Source organism: Lissotriton helveticus, chromosome 5_1, assembly GCF_964261635.1.
Source record: "Lissotriton helveticus chromosome 5_1, aLisHel1.1, whole genome shotgun sequence".
Taxonomy (NCBI): domain Eukaryota; kingdom Metazoa; phylum Chordata; class Amphibia; order Caudata; family Salamandridae; genus Lissotriton; species Lissotriton helveticus.
In genome coordinates, this window is record NC_136065.1 from 1,797,726,870 (window position 1) to 1,797,747,428 (window position 20,559).

Genomic DNA, 20,559 nt, shown 5'->3' on the forward strand with positions numbered 1-20,559 from the left:
CTAAATGCCGCTAAATTTCCATTTTTGTGCCGCTAAATTTTCGTTTTTGTGCCGCTAAATTTGCCAATCCATGCCGCTATATCCTGGGGGGTCTGAACAAGGTAAGGCTTTAACACAAAATCTATACGCTCCAAAACAATATAACTCTTACCAAAGATAGCTACACTCACCAGCACCTACTCTGCTGAGACACAGCAAAAAGCACTGATATTCCACTAGAAAGAAAAAAAAATTACACATTTGACAAAGTACACATCAAGCACTAATGCAAAAAAGATTTTGACAATCAAAACACAGAGCCAAACAAACTGCTATTACTACACCTTTTACAAAAACACATTCATCTAGGGCAGTGTTTCCCAAACTGTGGTCCGTGGACCCCCAGGGGTCCGTGACACATTCCCAGGGGGTCCGCAGGCAACAGTTTTAAAAGCACAGAAAAGTTTCTTGTATAATTAGCAGCTTTCCAGCAACAATAAAAGTGTCAAGATAAAGCCAGTGATTAATGTACCTGCTGGAGCGTGAGGAGAGTTTTGTTTAGTGGCAGCTTCGACTTAACTAATGTAGCACAGCGGGTTAATGTGCCTACTGCAAAGAACGTGTAACATGCATTTTAAAAAGCAGCATTTTATGTGCATAGGTTTGTGGTTACTGCTTTTGTCACAGATTCTTTTGTTACTGTGCACCTCATAAGTGACAATCGTAATGTAGCAGAGGGACCTATAAACTGTCATCAAAGAGCTGCTTGCAAACTGCATGGTACCAGTTAGTAACTTTGTGTTTTTTCCCAGTTATTCATTATCCTGATGCTGCTAAAAAGATTTATTTGGGTGGAAATATATTTTTAATGTTAGTCAGTGCTAGCCACTGTGTTATGTTCTGAATCCTGAGTTTGTGCTTTTCCAGACCAAGCACTCTTTAAACACACTGATTTACATGTACGATTCAATGTCTCTATATGTGTGTGATATAAAGTGCTCTGACATCCTACAATGGTATGAGAGATGCTATAAAACAAATGAAATACATGTGACAGAGGGGCTATTACTTCAATATAAAATACTAAGGGCCAGATGTACGATCCGTTTTTATATGCGTGAACCGGTTCGTGAACCCGCTTTCACATGCAAAAACGTATTGGGCCATGTACATTGCCTATTTCGCGAGTCGCAATTTGTTTGCGACTCGCTAAATAGGTTTTGCAACTTGCTATTTGGAAGGGGCATTCTCTTCCAAATAGCGAGTCTTAAAACCATGTACAAATGTTTTGCGGTCGCAAAACACTCGCAATTACCACTTACTTCAAGTAGATGGTAATGCATTTGCAAATGAGAAGGGGTCCCCAGGGGACCCCTTCCCATTTGGGTCCCCTTTGCAAATGCATGCAAAATAATTTTTTAAGGGCAGGCAGTGGTCCCAGGGACCTCTGCCTGCCCTTAGAAAATGAAACTAAATCGTTTCATTTTCTTTTTTTTTTAAAATGCATGGTAAATGGGCTGCATTTTTTTTTTAACTGCTTTATTTAAAAGCAGTCCCAGACATGGTGGCCTGCAGAGCCCAGCAGGCACCATACCTAGGAGGGCTGGCATTCTCAATAGGCTCGCAAATTGCGAGAGGCTCATTAATATTAATGAACCTCGCAATTTCCTACCCCATTGGGAATCCGAAACAGTGTTAAACACACTGTTGTACATTTCATTTAGCGACTTGCAATTTGCCACTCGCAATGTGTCACCAATTGCGAGGCGCTAAATGAAATAGTCGTACATCTGGCCCCAAAATCCTTAGGGACAGATTTACAAGCCCCTTGCGCCTCTTTTACGCCACCGTTGCGTCACTTTCGTGATGCAGCGGCGACGCAAAAGATGCGCCATGGTGCAGGGTATTTACAATGTGGCGCTTCTGGGAGATGCGCCACGTTGTAAAGCCCTGCGCCTGAAGGAGGCGTTCCGGCGCAGGAACGCCTCCTAAAAGTGGCTGAGTGAAATCAACAAGATTTCACTCAGTCACTTTGGGGCCCATGCTGCGTCAAAACCCTGCGCCTGCTTGAAGCAGGCGTAAGGATTGACACAGCATTAACAAGATTCGGCCCTCCAGAGCATTGCTGGAGCTGTGTCGTGCTTGCGACGGAACTCCAGCAATGCGCCACCTTTACGGCACAGATGCGTCATGCATCTGTGCTTTTTTGCCCCATGAGGCGCAGCATTGTAAATGCGGCGCATCAATGGTGGCAGAGGCATGGCGCATAATAAGTTGCGCATCCCTGCTGATATGCATAGATGCGCCACTTATTGTAAATCTGCCCCCAAGTACTTTGAGTATTTGTTTTGTGTGCACACGTGTGTATTTTATTCGAATTACTGTTTTAATATTTGAAATGTAACTCATACAAATTGCTTGGGGGTCCCCGGCTTCCAGTGGTGACTCAATGGGGGTCCTCAGGAGTCAAAAACGTTTGGGAACCACTGATCTAGGGAAAGTAGTACAAAATGCATTCACTTACCAAGCACATGCAACTACACAAGCTGCAAAACCAGCAGTAACAGAACCGCAACCTACAACAATCCAAACAGCAAAAGCCTTGAACTAGAATGAAATAGAGAAATAAAATTACTATTAAATATCACAAACAATATAACAATTAAAAATATAACACACAAATTCGCCACCCAAATGGACATTCGGTCAGATGGGCCTTCAAATAGGGCTGAGACCAATGGGGATTAGGTGAGGTTTTCCACCAAGACACTGCCTCACAAGGGGGCAGTAAGGACAAAAAAAGACCGACTGGCACCAAGGGGGGGCGGGCAGAAAAAAAATCCAAAAATATAACCACCTTTGGAAGCGAACCTTGCCCAAGGCCTCACTTCCACACACTACAAAACACAATCCCTAGGGCCTAGTGGGCCAGAAAGGCCAATAAACAGCTGAACAAATGGGCCAATTCGCCCCCGGGGGGAGGTGGGGCAGAAAACATTCCTAAAAAATGTTCCCTCTAGGAAGCGACCCTTGCCCAAGGGGTCGCATCCATTACAAACATAATGGCCTCAAAATAATCCCTGATGCCTAGTGGCATTTTCTGCCCCCCCTGGGGGCAAAACAACCAAACATACAGACCTATTTACCCCCCGGGAGTGGGGGGGGCAGAAAATCAAAATATATATATATGGGCCCCCACCTGGAAGCGACCCTTGCCCAAGGGGTCGCTTCTATCCTATTGAAATTGTCATTAAAAAAATCCCTGGTGTCTAGTGGTGTTTTTCTGCCCCCCAGGGAGCAAAAAGGCTGAAAAAAACGGGCCTATTTGCCCCCAGGGGGGCAGAAAAAAATTCCTGAAAAATGCCCCTTCTAAAAAGCGACCCTTGCCCAAGGGGTCGCTTCCATTGCAAAAAAAAAATGCCCCCAAAACAATCCCTGGTGCCTAGTGGCATTTTCTGCCCCCCGGGGGAAAAATGGCCGAAAAAATATAATTGGCCCCCACCTGGAAGCGATCCTAGTCCAAGGGGTCGCTTCCTACAATCTAAAATGAAATCCCTGGTGCTAGTGGGGGCATTTCCGCCGCATGATCGCGACGCTGTGCGCGATCGTGAGGCAGAAATGCCCTGCAAAGAGACATCAGGGGAGAGGAAAATCTTTCCTCTCCCCTGATGCCTCCTTGCGGCCCCAAACCCCCCCAGAAACTCAAACACCTACCTTTCTCCTAGACGCTCAGGAAGCAAATGACTTACTGAGCGTCGGGGACTCCCTGATGACGTCAGCGTGCACTGTGCGCGCTGACGTCATGGGATTCCCATGGGGGGCTCGGGGGTGGCAGCAGATGCTCTTCTGCTGCCATCCCCCTTACTGGAGGCGTAATCTGACACCTGCGGGGGGAGCGACGGCGCTTTCCCCGAGGGAGGGGCTCATGACAAGCTGGACTCGTCATCAGCACACGTCCAGTGTGTGCCATGACGAGTCCAGCTCGTCATCAGCAGGGAATGGGTTAAAGCCACGGTGTCCAGCTTCTTGCAATTCTTGAAGGCAGGGTGCCAGTTTTTTGCTACTGTGATGTTTTTTCTTCTATGCAACCTATGAGCTAATTGCCTGCTATTACTTGCCTTTTGTCTGAAAATAAAGGTCGGTGTTGGAACAATATTACAGTGTACGTTCTCTGTTGCAGTGTTTATATGAGAAATTATTTTCTCTGCCTAAAAAAACCCGTGTAATTTTGGCATATCAGCCTATTTGAAGTACATAAGGCTGCATATTTATGTATGTATATATGTATGTTTTGGAAGTACTCTGTACTTGTTTGTCTAAACATACACATCTAAATGTATTTTTATATATGCTCTGTGGTCCCGCACGTGGGCGGGAATTATTCAGTGCTTATGACTTTGAGTATACCCCTGGAAGAGAACTACGATTACAGGTAAGTAATTTATCCTTCCAGTCCTTGGGACCAAAGGTCAGCAAGGGGGTCAGGTGAGTACCAAAAGTGCACCACATGGACGGCCGGGTGCAGAGGACCAAATCTGAGTTCGGCCAAATGAGTTTCAAAGGAGACTGCGGGTGCTCGAAGCTACACTGCTTTGGGGGCTATAGCAAGCACAGGGGGCCACACAGCAGCACCAAACATACACCACCAACAGCACTGGGATGGCAGGGTGCAAATACAGAGTCGGGCACCCAGTGCTCTTCAATGGAGAACTTGCTTCAAACAGGCTGCAGGCATCACACCTGAGGTTGCAGGATAGAGACCTGCAACAGCAGAGGTAAGTAGACATGTAGGGGGTCATGGAGGCACAGTCAGCTCACCAAGGCTCAGGTGCTTCGGATGCAGGTTTGCCTTTAGACGTTGGATTCTTCTTACTGTAGGAGGTCGTGGTCAGGACGAGCCTCTGGATTCAGGCTGTAGGTGATGTTGTGGAATCCAGGAGGGGTCAGCCAATGCTGGACTTGAGATTAGGAATTGCTGGCTAACCTGTTCTGAGTCGGTGGTCCACTGGACACTGGCCTGAGATGTCTTGCAGATTTGGCAGGACTTGTGGATGGCGGCACCAGAGTCTTTTGTGAAGATTTCTTTGTGGACTGAGCCTCTGTCCCTAGGAGCATCTCTTCTTTGTCGAAGGGCAAGTAGTCTTCCCCAAGGTTCTTGAAGTTGATGGATGCAGGACAGGTGTCGTCTTTGCAGTGTCTTTGTAGCTAGAGACAGGCCGGTAGAGCGGGGGCCAAGTCAGTAGTCTTCAGGCATTCGCAGCAATGCGTTGTCTTAGTCCTGCTAAAGTCTTCAGGAACTAGTTTCCAGGTCTGACTGAGCCACATAAGTACTTCATTTAGGGTTGTTTTAGGGGAATAGCAGGAAGGGGCAAGGGGCCCTTTATCTGTGGTGACTACACCCTCAATTATGCCACCCTCCTGTGGGAGGGGGCATAGACCTAGCACTGATTGGAGGGGTCTCCCTATCTTCAAGATGGCGGGAATAAAAAATGTGCTACCTTAGTGGTGGAGTAGGCTGAGGTGGGACACCTCCTATTTTCAAGTTGTCCTGTTCAAGTCTATCGGAAACAACCGTGCTGCAAGTGTAGACTCGGGGTGAGGGGGCAGGTGCAGTCCGGTTGATCCCACAGAGGGAGGTTCAGGTCTTGAAGGTCTTTGGCATGCAGTGGAACCATCATTCCACTCAAACTTTGTCTGGGGGGGCTTGTGTGCAGTGGGGCTTTGTTTGGTGGGTTGCATTGCAGAAGACTCATGGTTCTGTCCCTGCAGCAGGATGCTACAGGTGGCGACTGGGGGACCAGTCTGGCTAAACCCAAGGGTGGGCTCAGCTCTTGAGGGTCTCAGGACCACGTTGGCTTCGTCACCCTGTGGATCGCGGGTGCAGGGGTGCTCGGAGGTGTCGGGCGTGGTCAGTAAGGCTCACTCTGTGTCTTGGTAATATCCACCGTGGATCGGCAGATGGTTTGCTGTGCTTGCAGGTGAGCAGCTCCTCTACTCCAATGGAGGTCTTTCCTTGTTGAGGTGCTGGGCAGTCCTCCAATGGTTTGGGGAGGGTGTCCAGCTCTTGGCGAAGTAAGTCCAAATGATAGTCGAAGTGCAAGCAGCCTGGAAGGGTTTTGCACCACTCTTGGGTGCAGGTCTTCAGTGTTCACTCTCTTCGGTCCTTTCTCACTTCCCAGTAGTCTTATCTGATTTCCAGGTGTCGATGGGCCCCATAAAGCTAAATTTAGTGGCGTTCAGCAGAGTGAAGGGTAATAGCAAATGGGCTCTTTACCCCTGTGGCCACTACACCCCCTAGATGACCACTTCCAGTGGGAAGTGGGTGCACCCTGTCCCAGAGTTCCTAATTCCACTACACACAAGATGGTGGGATCTCCCAGGTCTGGGGTAAGCCATGCTCCATATCAAAGACAGTGTGCTCTTTGAAGCTTCCTGCCTTGACACGCTAATTTACTAGGTATCCTGCCAGAGCAGGTATTGGTTCTGACCTTTGAGAGCTCACCTGCAGGTGTTGGGGGGGAGGTGGTGAGGAGGGATTGAAAATAATCTTGTCAGGCTCACAGGACTAGTTAGAAAGCACACTACAGGGCTTGTAGGGTTCAGGGGGTACCTCTAAGGTACTCTCTGGGTGCATGTATTAATCCATCACCGGAATCAGTGTGGTTTCATTTATACGAGGTGTTTGATACCAAACACCACAGATTTCAGTGAGGCAATATTGTAGCTGGTAAACTCGTTTTGACCAGTGCCCAGTACAGACCTTAAAATGGCTCCCCTGCTCACTTGTAATATCCAACTATGGGACTAAACATTACAGGGGCATATCTTCTCATGCTGGTAAGTCCTCACGTGCTATAATACTCCCTGCCTTGGGGCTGAAATCCTGCTGTAGGGTGAAATTACGTATAGCCCATGCAGTGTCATGTCATGTTTTCAAACATGGTTTACACCATGTCATGCTGCCTGCAGTGGCAGTTTGTGTGGAATTTGTGTGTTTATTCTCTTAGGGTGGCATAAGATGTACTTAAGCCATGAGGGGACCCTCTGTAGTAACCATGCCCTAGGTACCTGCAGTACCTATTACTAGGGACTTACAGGGGTCCTAAGTCCTGAGCCAATTGTGAAATAATCAGACATCACTTTGTTTTAAGGAAGGAGCACTGGCACTGTGGTCTGGTTAGCAGGCCCCAGTGTCCTGTATGAATCGAAAATAGGCATCTAGCAGCTAAAAAGGGGGCAAAAAGTTGGGGGGCCACTGGAACAAAAAAAGCAGTTTCCTACACTGTTTCACTGTCTAAAGTAGAGGATTGGTACCAGGCCATCTTTGTTTTCTTAGCCTTGTGTCTTTGAGGGTAAAGTTGATGTCCAGGATGAAATCCAAGTGCCTTGGTGCTGGGTAAAAGGTGGGGGTTTGAAGCTATAGAGGGTTAGGTAATTGAGTCAAGTTTGTACTATTTTCTGTGTTTTTATTCTCAGTAAATAGAACATCTTTAATGGGATTGAGCTTCAGGTAGGTGCTGGATATCCAGTTCTTGCTGATGTTCAGGCAGTGTTTGAGGGGTTAAATGTCTATAGAAGGGGAGACTCTCAGATATAGTTGTGCATAGTCAGCCATGGGCTCCATGCAGTGGTTGAAGATTACTGAGGACATTGTGGAACCTTGGGGGGCTCTTCAAGTGATAATGATCTTCTGGGACTTCGGAGATGCTCACATAAAGAAGCAATTTAAATTTTTTGACCTTTTATTGTATTATCCAATATCCTCTTTTAGCTTAATTTTATGGAGTAGTAATTCCGTTTTTTAGAGGTTAAAGATAATAGATCACATCCAATCCTTGTAGTTGAGAGTGCCTCAATGCAATATTCTATGTCAATACAGTAGTGATTATTCTAGACACTTTCCATTTATTGGTAGTAAATATCAATTACACTTTTTACAGCCCAGAGGATGTGCAGACGTTGGTGAGTGGGAAGCTTGCCCTCCGGTATGCAGGAAGACAGGTATTTCACTTTTGAATTTATGTATACATTAATACTTGTGGGGTGTAAGGGTGAAACCTTACTAGCAAATTGATAGTGTTGGTTCGTATATTTCCTTTTGTATAAAAGGTGCATCACTGATGTAAAATTAGAGAACTTCTATTTTCGTAATCTGCTCAATTACTTCGCTCAACCCGTTTTTTTTATCCTTTAAAGTCTTTTACCAAAAATTACTGCTGGTTGCTTTGAAATATAACATGGAAGTAATAACGACTACACAAAATCATTGGTCATACTGAAGGTCTTGAGTTCACATCCAGCTCACCTCCACCCTATTCTTTCATTGGATCAGGTCATTCAGAATTCCCGTTTACAGTAGCCAACTCTTGTCCAGTTCGGTGCACTTTTTAAAGAATTTTTGTTATTTTTTGTTGTTGTAATAAACATGCCGTGAAACAAGTGGTCAGGATTATAAAGGCTGTTATTCATGAGACATAAAAAGCGACCAATATCTATCTGCCCAAATCTGATAGACTAGGCCTTTCCATATGTCCTTGGGCACCCACTTGTGCTCTGGTCATATAATTTTAAATTGTCATTTGCAGTATCAAGATGCAAAACAGTTTAGTCACAGGAACCAAATCTTGACCAGTTTTCTTCTGATTACCCCTACCCTCTTTGTTGTTTTTTTTGTGGCTATGCACCAATTCATTTTCCCATCCATGTTTCTGTTTCATGTGTTTTGGAAGATCTTACCCACTCATGGCTGTATCCTTTCAAGCAAACTGCTGTCCTAGGTAGAAATTGTAAGTTATGTTTGAGGATGTTAAAATCTCCCCACACACCCAACATAGCTGTATGAGGTAAAATTATTCCACCAACTAGTGATTGGGTTGAGAATAATGGCTTGTTTTTCAAAGAAATAATGGCTTGTTGAAAGATTTTACTTTGTGTCGACCACAAGTCATGATGACTGACATCAACCATAATCTCACAATGCCCCAATATGCAACCACTACTTTAGATTATTTTTTTCCAGTAGTTTATTTGGTAGTTCAAGAAAAAGTTAGTTATTTCCCCGCTTCTGAACACTCTGTACGGGTTGTAAGGGAGATGACAGGGAGAGGGGCCAGGGCGTTGAATTTCTAAAATGGTATTGGGCCAATTTTGTCTTGTGGTCAATGTCCTAGTAAATCAAATCACTCTGCCTGCAATCGAAACCCAAAGTAAAGCTTTGAAAAGCAGGATGCAAGTCCAAACGCAGCTACTGGATGGCAAAATAAGGATTATTGCACAGTATTAGAATTCAGAACAAGCTGCAACGTTTTTGTAAGTAAATAAACTGTGTATTACTCTCCCCATATATGGTCTTAATTTCAGCAAAATCATGTGTACAAACATTATAATCTCTTGTGAATGCAAGCTGGTTATGTAATCCGCTCCATAGCAAAAGTTTGGAACTCTGATAATAGGCTTCAGTTGTGTGTGTTTTGGGCTGGATTGTATGACCACTTTTGGGTGCACCAAAGCTTTCTCCCAGTCCTTGTCCTGGAGTTTACCTAAATCGAATTTCCACCTCATCATTCCTGCAATATTGTGTACAATGAGGACATCAAGGCTAGACTGCAGCAAATGAATATAGGAACTAGGACTCCATCCTTCTCGTATTGACCAAAAGGTATTTTTCGGACTGATTAAGAAGATGCCTTTTGAAGTATTGATAAAGCCCAGTGCTCACCAGCCCCAGGGGGCGAAACAAGTTTTGGCTGCAAATTTATCTCAAGTAACATGTACTGAAACATGCAAAATGTAACTCTTGAGGCACCAGTATTTAATTTGAAAAGCACAACACCGTGCATTTTTTTTTGCCTCAGATATTTACAGCTGAATACACACCTGTGAAAAGGTTTGCCTGTATTGATGAAATTGTAGTTGGGTGTGTTGTATAAATGGAGTATGTCAAAAATCGAACACCTAAGGTTAATTCTTTAAAGCTTAATTGACCTAAGTTGCAGTTTAAAATATTGGTGTTTACTAATTAAATATGCATCACACATGCCCAATGTTCCTCTGTGTAATATCAGGTGAGAAAACTGTAATGCATGCAATATAACTGAGCCACAGGAAGAGAAAATTAAGAGATGTATTTTAAAACAAATTGAAAAGTAGAGTGGAAGAAAAAAATTAAGATTGCAGTGGTTTTGAGGTGACTTGAATTGGGTGTTCCTTTTGAAAATGCATAGCAGACTTTGAATATTGAGTCTCCTCAGTAATCTCTTTAATTCTGGCTGGAGTTCAGATCTGAAGTGTTTTTCTGTGCTGTAGGAAGGGGCTTTTTTGGTCTCACCAGAGCCAGCGCATGCGCTGCTCTGGTGAGACATTTAGTAAATGGGTTTTCAAAGTGCTACCCAAAGGCTTTTGCCGGCCTCCAGCGTGCGGTTACTCGCGCATGGACGTGCACAGGCCAATTGGCTTTCTGTAATGGCTCATTAAGCCTTACAGTGCGTGAATCCCCTCCCCTACCCCCTCCCTTCTCCCACTCCCTCCTAGTCAGCTTCTCTTATTACAAGCTTCCCGCGTCGCGCCGCCAATGCTTGTTGGATCCATTTCACAGAGAAGCAACTAACAAAGAAGGAAAGAGGTGGGCTGCTCGCGCGCACCACTCATGGGCTTCTTTCTTTTTGTTTAAGCACTATACAAGAGTGCATGTTCTACAGCTTTCTCCCTCGTCTGCTTCTCCCCCTCCTCCCACTCCATATTTCTCTTTCCTTCCTCTGCTTTTCTCCCCATGCTGCGGTCTCATTTCTTTTTGGTTAAGCACTCCACAAGTGTATGTTTTCTCAATTTAACTCTGCTGTGTGCTTCTCCCCCTCGTGTTTTTCTCTCGTTCATGTGATTGTCTCCTCACCTTGCTCTGTGCTGCTCTCCATTGCCTGTATGTTTGTGTTTTTTCTAACTTCCTCCGTGTACAGCTTTTCCTTTTCCCCTCCTAGTGTCCTTCTGTTATGCCCCACCCACACCTGTGGTCCTTTTTTTAAATGTAATTGACGCTTTGGCACCAGAAAATCAAAATTCTTTTATTTACCAACACAAGTCGTGTCCGCCAGATAGGATCGACAAAGTAAAAAGTCAAGAAAATGGCACATGCGTCATTCGCTGGTATGCAAATGCGCCTCCCCCACCACAGAGCGCTTCTCGCAGCTTGTTTTAAACTTTCAGCGCACGCTTGTTATATCCAGCAGTCTGGTTCCTTCCACAGCTTCGAGTCTGGGTATTTTTCATCTCAAAATTGTCCAGCTCGGTCCTTCATTTCCTATGCATGCATAACTCCCTGTGTAGCCAGGAGCAACCTATGACCACCCGCTCATTTTCCCCAGGCCCCCTAGAAATATATGATGTCTAAAAGCTTTTATGCCCATTCAGCCAACAAATTGTTGGAAAAGCAACTAACCGATGAAAGAACTTGTAAGCATCGGTAAAATCTGTATGACCTTGAAGCTGCTCATTGAAATTCCAGTACAGATAACTTATTTATCCAAATTTGATTTTTTTCGCTTTCATTAAACACCCATTTTTTATTATATAGAAGTGCGTTTGCTTAAAACAACCAAAATCATTGTAAGATTTACTGCTTCAAATGAGCGCACTCTGGTCTGGGAAAGTCACAAGATCGTATTTGATTTTATTATTATTCCTTTATGTTCATGTTTCAAAATGAGGTGTGGGTGGTCGGGCAACGGGAGTGATTCACCAGGCAATCCCTGCAAATGAACAGGCTTATGGATCGAGGGATTTAGGTACTAAAAAATATGAGTCAGTGCATGGTTTCACATCATTTTAGGCACAGATATTTTACAACCACGTCTGCTTTACCGAACATTACATTTGATGTTTGCAGGTGCCTAATTTGAGCCGGTGGTTTCCGGTGCTCGGCACTGTACTTCATTGTTACCACCGGCACTTATGACAGTCTGCCCCTGGTGAAGTTTTGTCTAATTTAGAGATAATCACAACAGCTATTTAGTCATGCTAATGACTAAAACATGCCACCCTAATCCATTCTTATAGCTTTTGTTGCCTGGAATAGTCTGTTGGCCTTACTTATGAAGCCCTTGCGACTCTTTTACGCCGCCGTTGTTACTTTTCGTTACGCAGCGGCGGCGAAACAATGCGCAACGTTTTGCCATATTTACAAGGTGAGCATCTATGCAGATGTGTCACCTTGTAAAGCCCTGCGCCACATTATACCTGTATTGGGAAAAATGTATGCAGGGTGGCGTTACCATGTAAAACAAGCATTGGCATAGCCAATAGGTCTCGCCTTTGGGACCTTATAAGTGTTTAGCCATGTAACAGTTGATGTTGTTGCACAAAGGATATTGTGCTGCATAACTAAATACTTGTAAGGCCCCAAAAGCAAGACCTATTGGCTATGCCAATGCTTGTTTGACATGGCCACCCGCTCTTACTTTTTTGGGTCTCGCCTGAGCCAGCGCATGCGCTGATCTGGCAAGACTTTTAGTAAGGGACTTCAAAAAGCTGATCACTCGCTTTTTGTGTGGTCTAAAGCGTGCGGTTACGTGCACTGTTACGCGCACCGGCGCCATCTGGCTTTCCTCTCTCATCATGGCTCATTAAGTGCATCGCTCGTGGGCACCCTTACAGCGCACGCACATCGCACACCACTTGCCAGGCATACCTCCTTGTTTGGTATGTTTTACGACCAACATTTACCTCTCGTCTCCCTCTTTTTCTTAAATCCTCTCTCCCTAGAGGAGTTCGGTTTGTTTTCTGCCAACCACTGTCGTGGCTTAACATGCTACCTCTCCCCCAACCACCCTGAGGAGCTACTGCTCAGTCGCCCTTGCCCCACTTGAGTCTAATATATATTCCACCCTCGGCAGACTGCTGCTTGGTTCAGCTCTCCCAGCCGCCCGGTCCCACCCTCCAAACCATTCAAGGCTCGGCCACCGCCCCCCAGTCTGCCTGCTGATTAAGTTACTCTGCCCCCACGCCCTGAGCCAAATGAATATTTGTTTATCATGCAGCATGAATATGGAGTTGTGTACGCCTTCGACAGCAGTGAATTCTGCTGTGCATTTGGACTTCACATTATACTGTACGCTTACCTACTACATACACGCTCCTCTACAGTAGACAGAATTTGGCGTTTGCAAATATTTGAAATTACTGCACATCACTAAACGTGTTGACCAGTGGTGAATACGTTTATCGGAAACCGAACGTGAAACGTCCACTTAAGCACGTGCGCTTAGCTGTGCATAGAGTGTACTGATTGTAAATCAGGCTCAGGTTGTCTACGAACGTTTCTCGCTTTGCCTGCGAATATATGTATTTAGGAGTTTACATTATACTGCAAGTCATCAAAATAACATAGGATCGCGGGAGCAGAGGTAGTGAAAGCTCTTACAGCCGGAGGGGTGCAAAGCCTAGGGTGAACTAGGCAGTCTGAAATCACTCACCATGATGGTGTTACACTAATAAACAAGCACAGTTGCTATTACTAACAATGTCTTCTCAGGATCTCGCTTCCCTGGCGTATACAAGTTTTTTTGTTTGCAGTTTTCTCTTGCGCAAACTAGATCTGAAGGTATTTCAGTGCTTTACATGAGCACCAGTTACATTACACAAGGACACATTATTTTTTGTAGTAGGCATGGTGAGATCAAGTGATTTACCCAGAACCACAAGATGTTGCACCGACGCGTTCCCCAGGGTAATAGCCGGCAACTCTGGCCCTTACACCACATCCTCTCTACATGTAAAGTTGTTGTAATTTATGTAATATCCGCCATAATATTGAACTTTGAGCCATTTATCATTTGTCGCAAATGGGCACAAACTCAGCCCATGCCTCTAGCGTAGATTAGAAGTCCACACAGCGAGCAAATATGTACTTTCTGTGGTTCTAGACTTCAGGGCCTCGTTCATCAGATCCTTATCACGTCATTATGACCATGAAATGTTGACCGTGGTGCAGTGCCCTGGTTCCGCAGTAATAAATTATGACGACGCACGTTACACTAGGTAGCATGGCTACATCACAAACAGGTAGGTGCCTACTCATGCGCAGTTGCATCTTTGCCAAAGACACATTACTTCAAAGAAGGTCGCATTGACAAAAGCAAGAGGCCTGGCTTTTTTTATTGTGAACAGCTTCTGTGTTGTACGCAGAATACATTGTGTAAGGTAGCTGTGTGCACGGAACAGTTTTGTAAAAGAGGCTGTGCAATTAACACTGAAAGAATAGGAGATCTTTGGTAAGAGGTGTAAACAGGGACTTTTTTTAGAGAGTGAAGCATGTTTAGTGGAAGAGCAAAAAAAACAAGCATTTGGCATAGCCAATATGTCTCGGCTTTGGAACCTTATACGTGTTTAGCCATGCAACAGTTGATGTTGTTGCACCAAGGATATTGCGCTGCATAACTAAACACTTATAAGGTCCCAAAGATGAGACCTATTGCCTATGTCAATGCTTGTTTGCCTTGGTATTTGGTGTGATTTCAACTGGAAATGCACTGGGTACCTGCCAACCAGGTGCTCAGTGCCAGATCTTTCCCAAACTGTACAATTTTCCCCAATTGGCAGTACCGTAGAACCCTCTGTATGACCAGAGTAAATGATACCCCTGGTACCTATGGCCTGAGGTACTAAAGAGGGACCCTAAGGGCTGCAGCACAAATTGTGCCACCCTTCGAGACTCCTCACCAAAGTCATGCAAAACTGCAGGCTGCGTGGTTTTGTGCAGACCAAAGTGAAAAAACAACATGGCACACATCCCTGTGTGCCATGTCCCCTACTACTGCATGTATTATTTGTTAGTCACCCCTATTACATATGAGGACTTATATGCATGAGCCGATATGTCCCTGTGCTGGTCAGTTCCATTACTGCCAGTACAAGGGATTATGGAAGCCATTTCAAAAGCATGTGCTCGACACTGGTGAAAATGAGTTCCCCAGCTACATGATGGCTTCACTGAAGAGGGGAATGTTTGTTAGCAAACATCTCATAATAATAAATGCACACTGATTCCATTGTTGGATTTATTAATACATGTACACAGAGGGCGCCTTAGAGGTGCCCCTGAAAACTTACCAGCTACTGGTGTGGTGACTGTATGGTGTTTGCCAGCCTGTCGCCAGAGACTCGTTTGTGACCCCCCCTCCAAGGGTGAGGGCCTTTACTCTCAGGAGGTCAGAAACAAAGCATGCTTGGGCAGAGGGAGTTCACACCCCCTCCCATAGGATGACTTGCAAATTAGCATTCGAAGGTAGGGGGCTTCAAAGAGCCCACCTCATTTGGTGTGCAAGTCTGGTTCCCTTGAAGTAGAGGATGCTGCCCTCCCTTTTGTCCATAACTTTTGGTACCTGGACACGCAGGAAAATTAGCTAGACTGATGGGCATGTCCACCCTCAGGCTAGTACCACAGGGTTATGCCCATTTCCCTCAGGAAATGGTCATACAGGGGTCATAATGAACCCAGGGGTTAGTATCCCTTTGGTTACCACCTTAAACTCTCCTAACACACTTAAATCTAGCATTTAGGGGGAGCCACTGGCACCAGAAAACAGATCTGCTAACAAAGTAGTACACTGAAGAGCCACAAAAGCCAAGATGAAAGAAGAGCAGCTGACTTGGTACCAGACCTGCCAGCCGACTGCTGTTCTCTGTCGAATTCCGCCAAAGATGTCTCGTCCTGCAAGCTGTTGCCTTCAAAGTCTGGGAGGACTGCCTGCCTTCAGTAAAGATTCAAGGACCCCCATGGAACAGCAGAGCTGCTCTCCTGCAACCTGCAGTCACCCCAAGAAGAACTGCTAGGACACCGAAACTACCAAAACCCAGTACCGCCAAGCACCACTGCTACTGAGCCCCCTAGCCCGAGTTGAAGTGGGCCAAGTGGGTCAGCGTGGTTCCCCAGCCATCGAGATAGTGTCCACTTTGGTTTCACCTCTTGTGAACTCCCTGCGCTGCCTGCAGCCTCCGAGTGCAGGCTCACTCAACCATGTGTGCTCCCTGACGAAACACTATTTCAAAAACAGTGGTCCCTAGATAGTTAAGGCTACGCATGAGAAAATAAATATAGATCAAATGAATTCTATATTCTCTGTTCAGCCGGACAGTTTTTTAATGAATCATATGTTGGTGTAGTCAGTTTATCTATACAATATCAAGTGGGACACGACCTGTATCCTACTACCACATATAGACAGGTGTGACATACATAAAAGGTTGGTATCCGGCAAGGGGAGACAGTCTGCATACAATCAAATTTTTGCAGGTTAATAAATCGTAGACACACCATTGTGACATTTCATTTTGTATAGTCAAGAACATATAGTTTATATTGTGTCGACGACGTTTCGATCCCTGTTTTTAAGATGAAGGGATCATCTTTAGGACATTGTGAATCATGCCTGTATCACATTTCTATCAAACGTCAAGCCCAAACATAGTTGGAGAACAACACAAAAACATTACATGTGCTTTTTCAATTGGGGAGGAAACGGGGAAAGAATTGGGAAGAAAAGGATATATACACACATTAGGTTGGTGTAGTGTACAATTAAAAGACCTGTATACAAAGTAGGCATGTCTGGCTAAAGAGTTCTATCAATATGACGAGCATTGCCTAATTTCAACACATTGTACTGTTTGTGTAGACCATTCGAAAGTTGTGCAGGATCTTTCCGAGGTGATGTGGAGTAATGCAGGGATCAAAAAGGCCTTGCCGGCTCAACAAAACATGTAGGTTTTGCAGTAACAAACTTTACATGTAGGCTTTGCGGTAACAAACTTGAGAATTAACACGCTGTAGTTATGCTGCGTTTACAAATCTGGACAGGGGTGGCTAAACAATAATAATAAAACCGTGATTAAAGAGATTCCGGCGCAGTGAGGAGACCTATTGCTAGTGCCTAAAGTAGGTAATTCCAAGAACAGAACCGGAGTGTTGACCAATTTCAAACAACATTCGTGGTGATCTGACGCCGTTGCTAGTGTCTAGATTTTAAAATCGTGAAAAATTAGGGCGGGCGGCGATGGCGGTGAACCGCGACGCAGGAAAGAAGTGCCGCTAATGGAGGCAGTTGGCTTACCTAGGAGCGAATAAGGGAGGCAATGGTCAAAGTTAAAAGTGGACCGTTTAGATGCGAGTGCTGATTAAAACCTGTAAGTGAGAGAAGTATATATAAAGGTCCAGATGCTACGTGGAGCATCCTGTGAATGGTAAAAGCTGGTCGAGACCTTACCGCAATATGATATGAGGCGAGTCCGGTAGTTTTAAGGTAAAATGCCTGGTGGGAGAGAAAGGGAGGGGGAGGTAAGGCCCCAATGCGTGCATGTAGAATTAAAAATTAGGCAGTGGGAGCCAGCGGTCGTGCTTACTGTCTTATATCGTTGCTGGTCCTCCTACAATGGGGTCCAAGCCTGCACTCGAGCCGATGCTCCGAATGACTGCTCCATCAGGATTCAAGCAAGCTGGGCCGAAGAGGCTGAAATGCCAGAAACCGGTCCCCTGTAGCTTGTCTCCTTTCTGGTGAAGAATTGGCTTGGTAGTTTGGTCTGCCCTGTTCCCATGATGCACTGGGCCAGGGACAGACTAATTTGCATATAGCCAGGTTCTGAGCTGGGATGGGGCAGTGAGATAAATAACGGTGATGGATCAAGCCCTGATCTTTGGACTGGGTAAGAGTGGTCTGCTTAATTCAGACACTCTGTTCATCACCACCCCCTTTTCTGTATCGTTTTTGGCCACTATAGGTGTGGCAGGGTATACTCAGACATGAGTCCCTTTCTCACTGCTCCATCAGGATTCAAGCAAGCTGGGCCGAAGAGGCTGAAATGCCAGAAACCGGTCCCCGGTAGCTTGTCTCCTTTCTGGTGAAGAATTGGCTTGGTAGTTTGGTCTGCCCTGTTCCCATGATGCACTGGGCCAGGGACAGACTAATTTGCATATAGCCAGGTTCTGAGCTGGGATGGGGCAGTGAGATAAATAACGGTGATGGATCAAGCCCTGATCTTTGGACTGGGTAAGAGTGGTCTGCTTAATTCAGACACTCTGTTCATCACCACCCCCTTTTCTGTATCGTTTTTGGCCACTATAGGTGTGGCAGGGTATACTCAGACATGAGTCCCTTTCTCACTGCTCCATCAGGATTCAAGCAAGCTGGGCCGAAGAGGCTGAAATGCCAGAAACCGGTCCCCGGTAGCTTGTCTCCTTTCTGGTGAAGAATTGGCTTGGTAGTTTGGTCTGCCCTGTTCCCATGATGCACTGGGCCAGGGACAGACTAATTTGCATATAGCCAGGTTCTGAGCTGGGATGGGGCAGTGAGATAAATAACGGTGATGGATCAAGCCCTGATCTTTGGACTGGGTAAGAGTGGTCTGCTTAATTCAGACACTCTGTTCATCACCACCCCCTTTTCTGTACCGAATGACTGTGCGGCGTGCGGGGATTGGCCTCCATTTTGTATTGGAATGTTCATGTGACCAGGCCCATGTGACCGGAGGGGTCTAAAGCCTATGCACTAAGAAAGATGAGTTAATGCGTCTGCCATTTTGTAAGGGGCAAATTAAACCCGTGTTGAGATCTATGGAAGGTGGATGGGTGAACCGCTATAGCATGCTTAGTGGTTAAGATTTGCATTTCAAGGGAAAATTATAAAAACATTGTAGATCATGAATCCGCATATAGACACAGAATTATTTGAAACAAACAATTTTTGAAAATTAAACAATTAGGCAAAGCAAGGTTTAGTCAGTGTAATTTCCGGTGATTTCAGACCAATTTAAAGTTCAAAGTAAGGAAGTCCAGACCTCGAGATGGTTGAGGCCAGTGTGGATGCTTTTACTCTTCAGTATCCATTTTAGTTCTTCTTTGGTAATGAGTGCGATTAGGTCGCCACCTCTTGTGATTTTTATTGCATCAATGATTGTCCATTGTAGATCAAGTTCACTGTGGTCTTTTTCAATGAAGTGGTCCACAAGAGGTGCATTGGGTGTTTTGTACCGAATCCTGCTCTTGTGTTGACAGATTCTTAGTCGAGCTTTCTGCGTAGTCTGTCCTATATATATTTTGTGACAGGTACAGAAAATTGCATAAATGACATTCATACTATTACAATTCAGGAAGTGTTTCCTCTGGAAGTTGATTTGTTCAAAAATGAAGTCCTTCCCTTCAACTGTACAATCAGACACTGCATGAACCACATTTCACATGCCCTGTTAATCGTGGGAGCCCCCACAATTCATTTATTGTTCCTCTTGTTTTTTCGGTGGGCAAGGCAGCTCGTACTAAGTGGTCCTTTATGTTTTTCGATTTTTTTGAAAGCGAATAATGGGCGCTCAAGATTTAAGGTGCCAGCGTTGAGTGTTGCCCAATGGCTTTTAATACTTTTTTTGATAGCATTGGAAGCAGGTGAAAAAGTTGTCACGCATACTAGCCGATTTTGGGTTTTCTTCTCCTTAGTTTCTAGCAGTACATCCTTGGGGCAGTACCAGGCCCTTTTTAGGGAGCTGCAGATTAATTTTCTGGGGTACCCTCGCATTTGGAGTTTACTTGGAGTACTTGCTTCCTGGCAGTAGTCCTCTTTTCTAAAGCAGTTTCTCCGGATACGGAGAAATTGAGAGTAGGGAAGAGAGTCCTGCAATGCCCTTGGGTGGTGGCTTTGGTAGCTAAGAAGCGTGTTACGTTCTGTAGGCTTCCTGTATAAACTTGTATATAGTTTTCCATCATTATGTAGGATGTTAGGGTCAAGGAATTGAATGGTTTGCTTGTTGGTACAGAGTGTAAAATTAAGTCCTCTACAGTTAATATTTAACCAGTGTAAAAACTGTAGTAACAAGTCATGAGATTCCTGCCAAATGAGGAAGATATTGTCTATGTATCTCTTCCACAGGGGAATGCCACTGTGGAATGGATTCATAGGGGTCAAAATACGTTTACATTCCAGGTTATCCATATAGAGGATTGCCAAGTTGGGAGCAAAAACTGCTCCCATGGATGTACCCCGGACCTGGCCGTAGTGCTGATCGTTGAACAAGAAGTTTTCATATTTCCAAGAGTTGTAAAATTAATAGTGTGGGTACAGCGTGTGGGCGAGGGCGTGTCTAGAGTTTGCTCTATGACCAACAATGAAGCAGTCTGAGGGATATTGGTGTAAAGCGACTCCACATCCAAGGTAAATAATGTCTTGGATGTGGGGTCGAACGGGTACTCCTCAATCATGTTAAAAACGCGAAACACGACACCTCAGAGGTCCACCGGTGTCCCCATGGCCCCAAGCATTGCAAGACTTGAACCCACTGGTTGTTTCAGCCTGACTGGCCTCCCAGTCTGAACCTACAGCCTCTGTTCGCAAAGACCAATCCCCATTGACTTGTATTGGGCACCGGACACTGTTTTGCACCACTGCACCTGCCTCTCTAGAGCCACATGACCTGCTGGTGCTGCCTTTGACCTTGCCCCATACTCGCCTTCAGTCCTTGAGGTTGGTCTCATAAGTCGCTGCAGAGAACTTGTATTCCGTATTTGTTTTTCCTCCTATAGGATAACATTGCAGCCTCTGCAAAATGCAC

At 45.2% G+C, this 20,559-nt stretch overlaps 1 protein-coding gene across 2 annotated transcripts in view; it reads left to right on the forward strand.

The window, feature by feature from the left end:
* PSMD11 (proteasome 26S subunit, non-ATPase 11) overlaps nt 1-20,559 on the forward strand; it is a 473,607-nt gene that overhangs the window by 224,350 nt on the left and 228,698 nt on the right. For both annotated transcript variants that reach the window (XR_013594972.1, XM_078645110.1), the window contains exon 8: nt 7,920-7,980. Coding sequence is in view for 1 of the 2 variants with exons in the window: in XM_078645110.1 (XP_078501236.1) it covers nt 7,920-7,980 (61 nt within the window). In the remaining variant the exon portion in view is untranslated. The remainder of the gene's footprint in view (nt 1-7,919; nt 7,981-20,559) is intronic.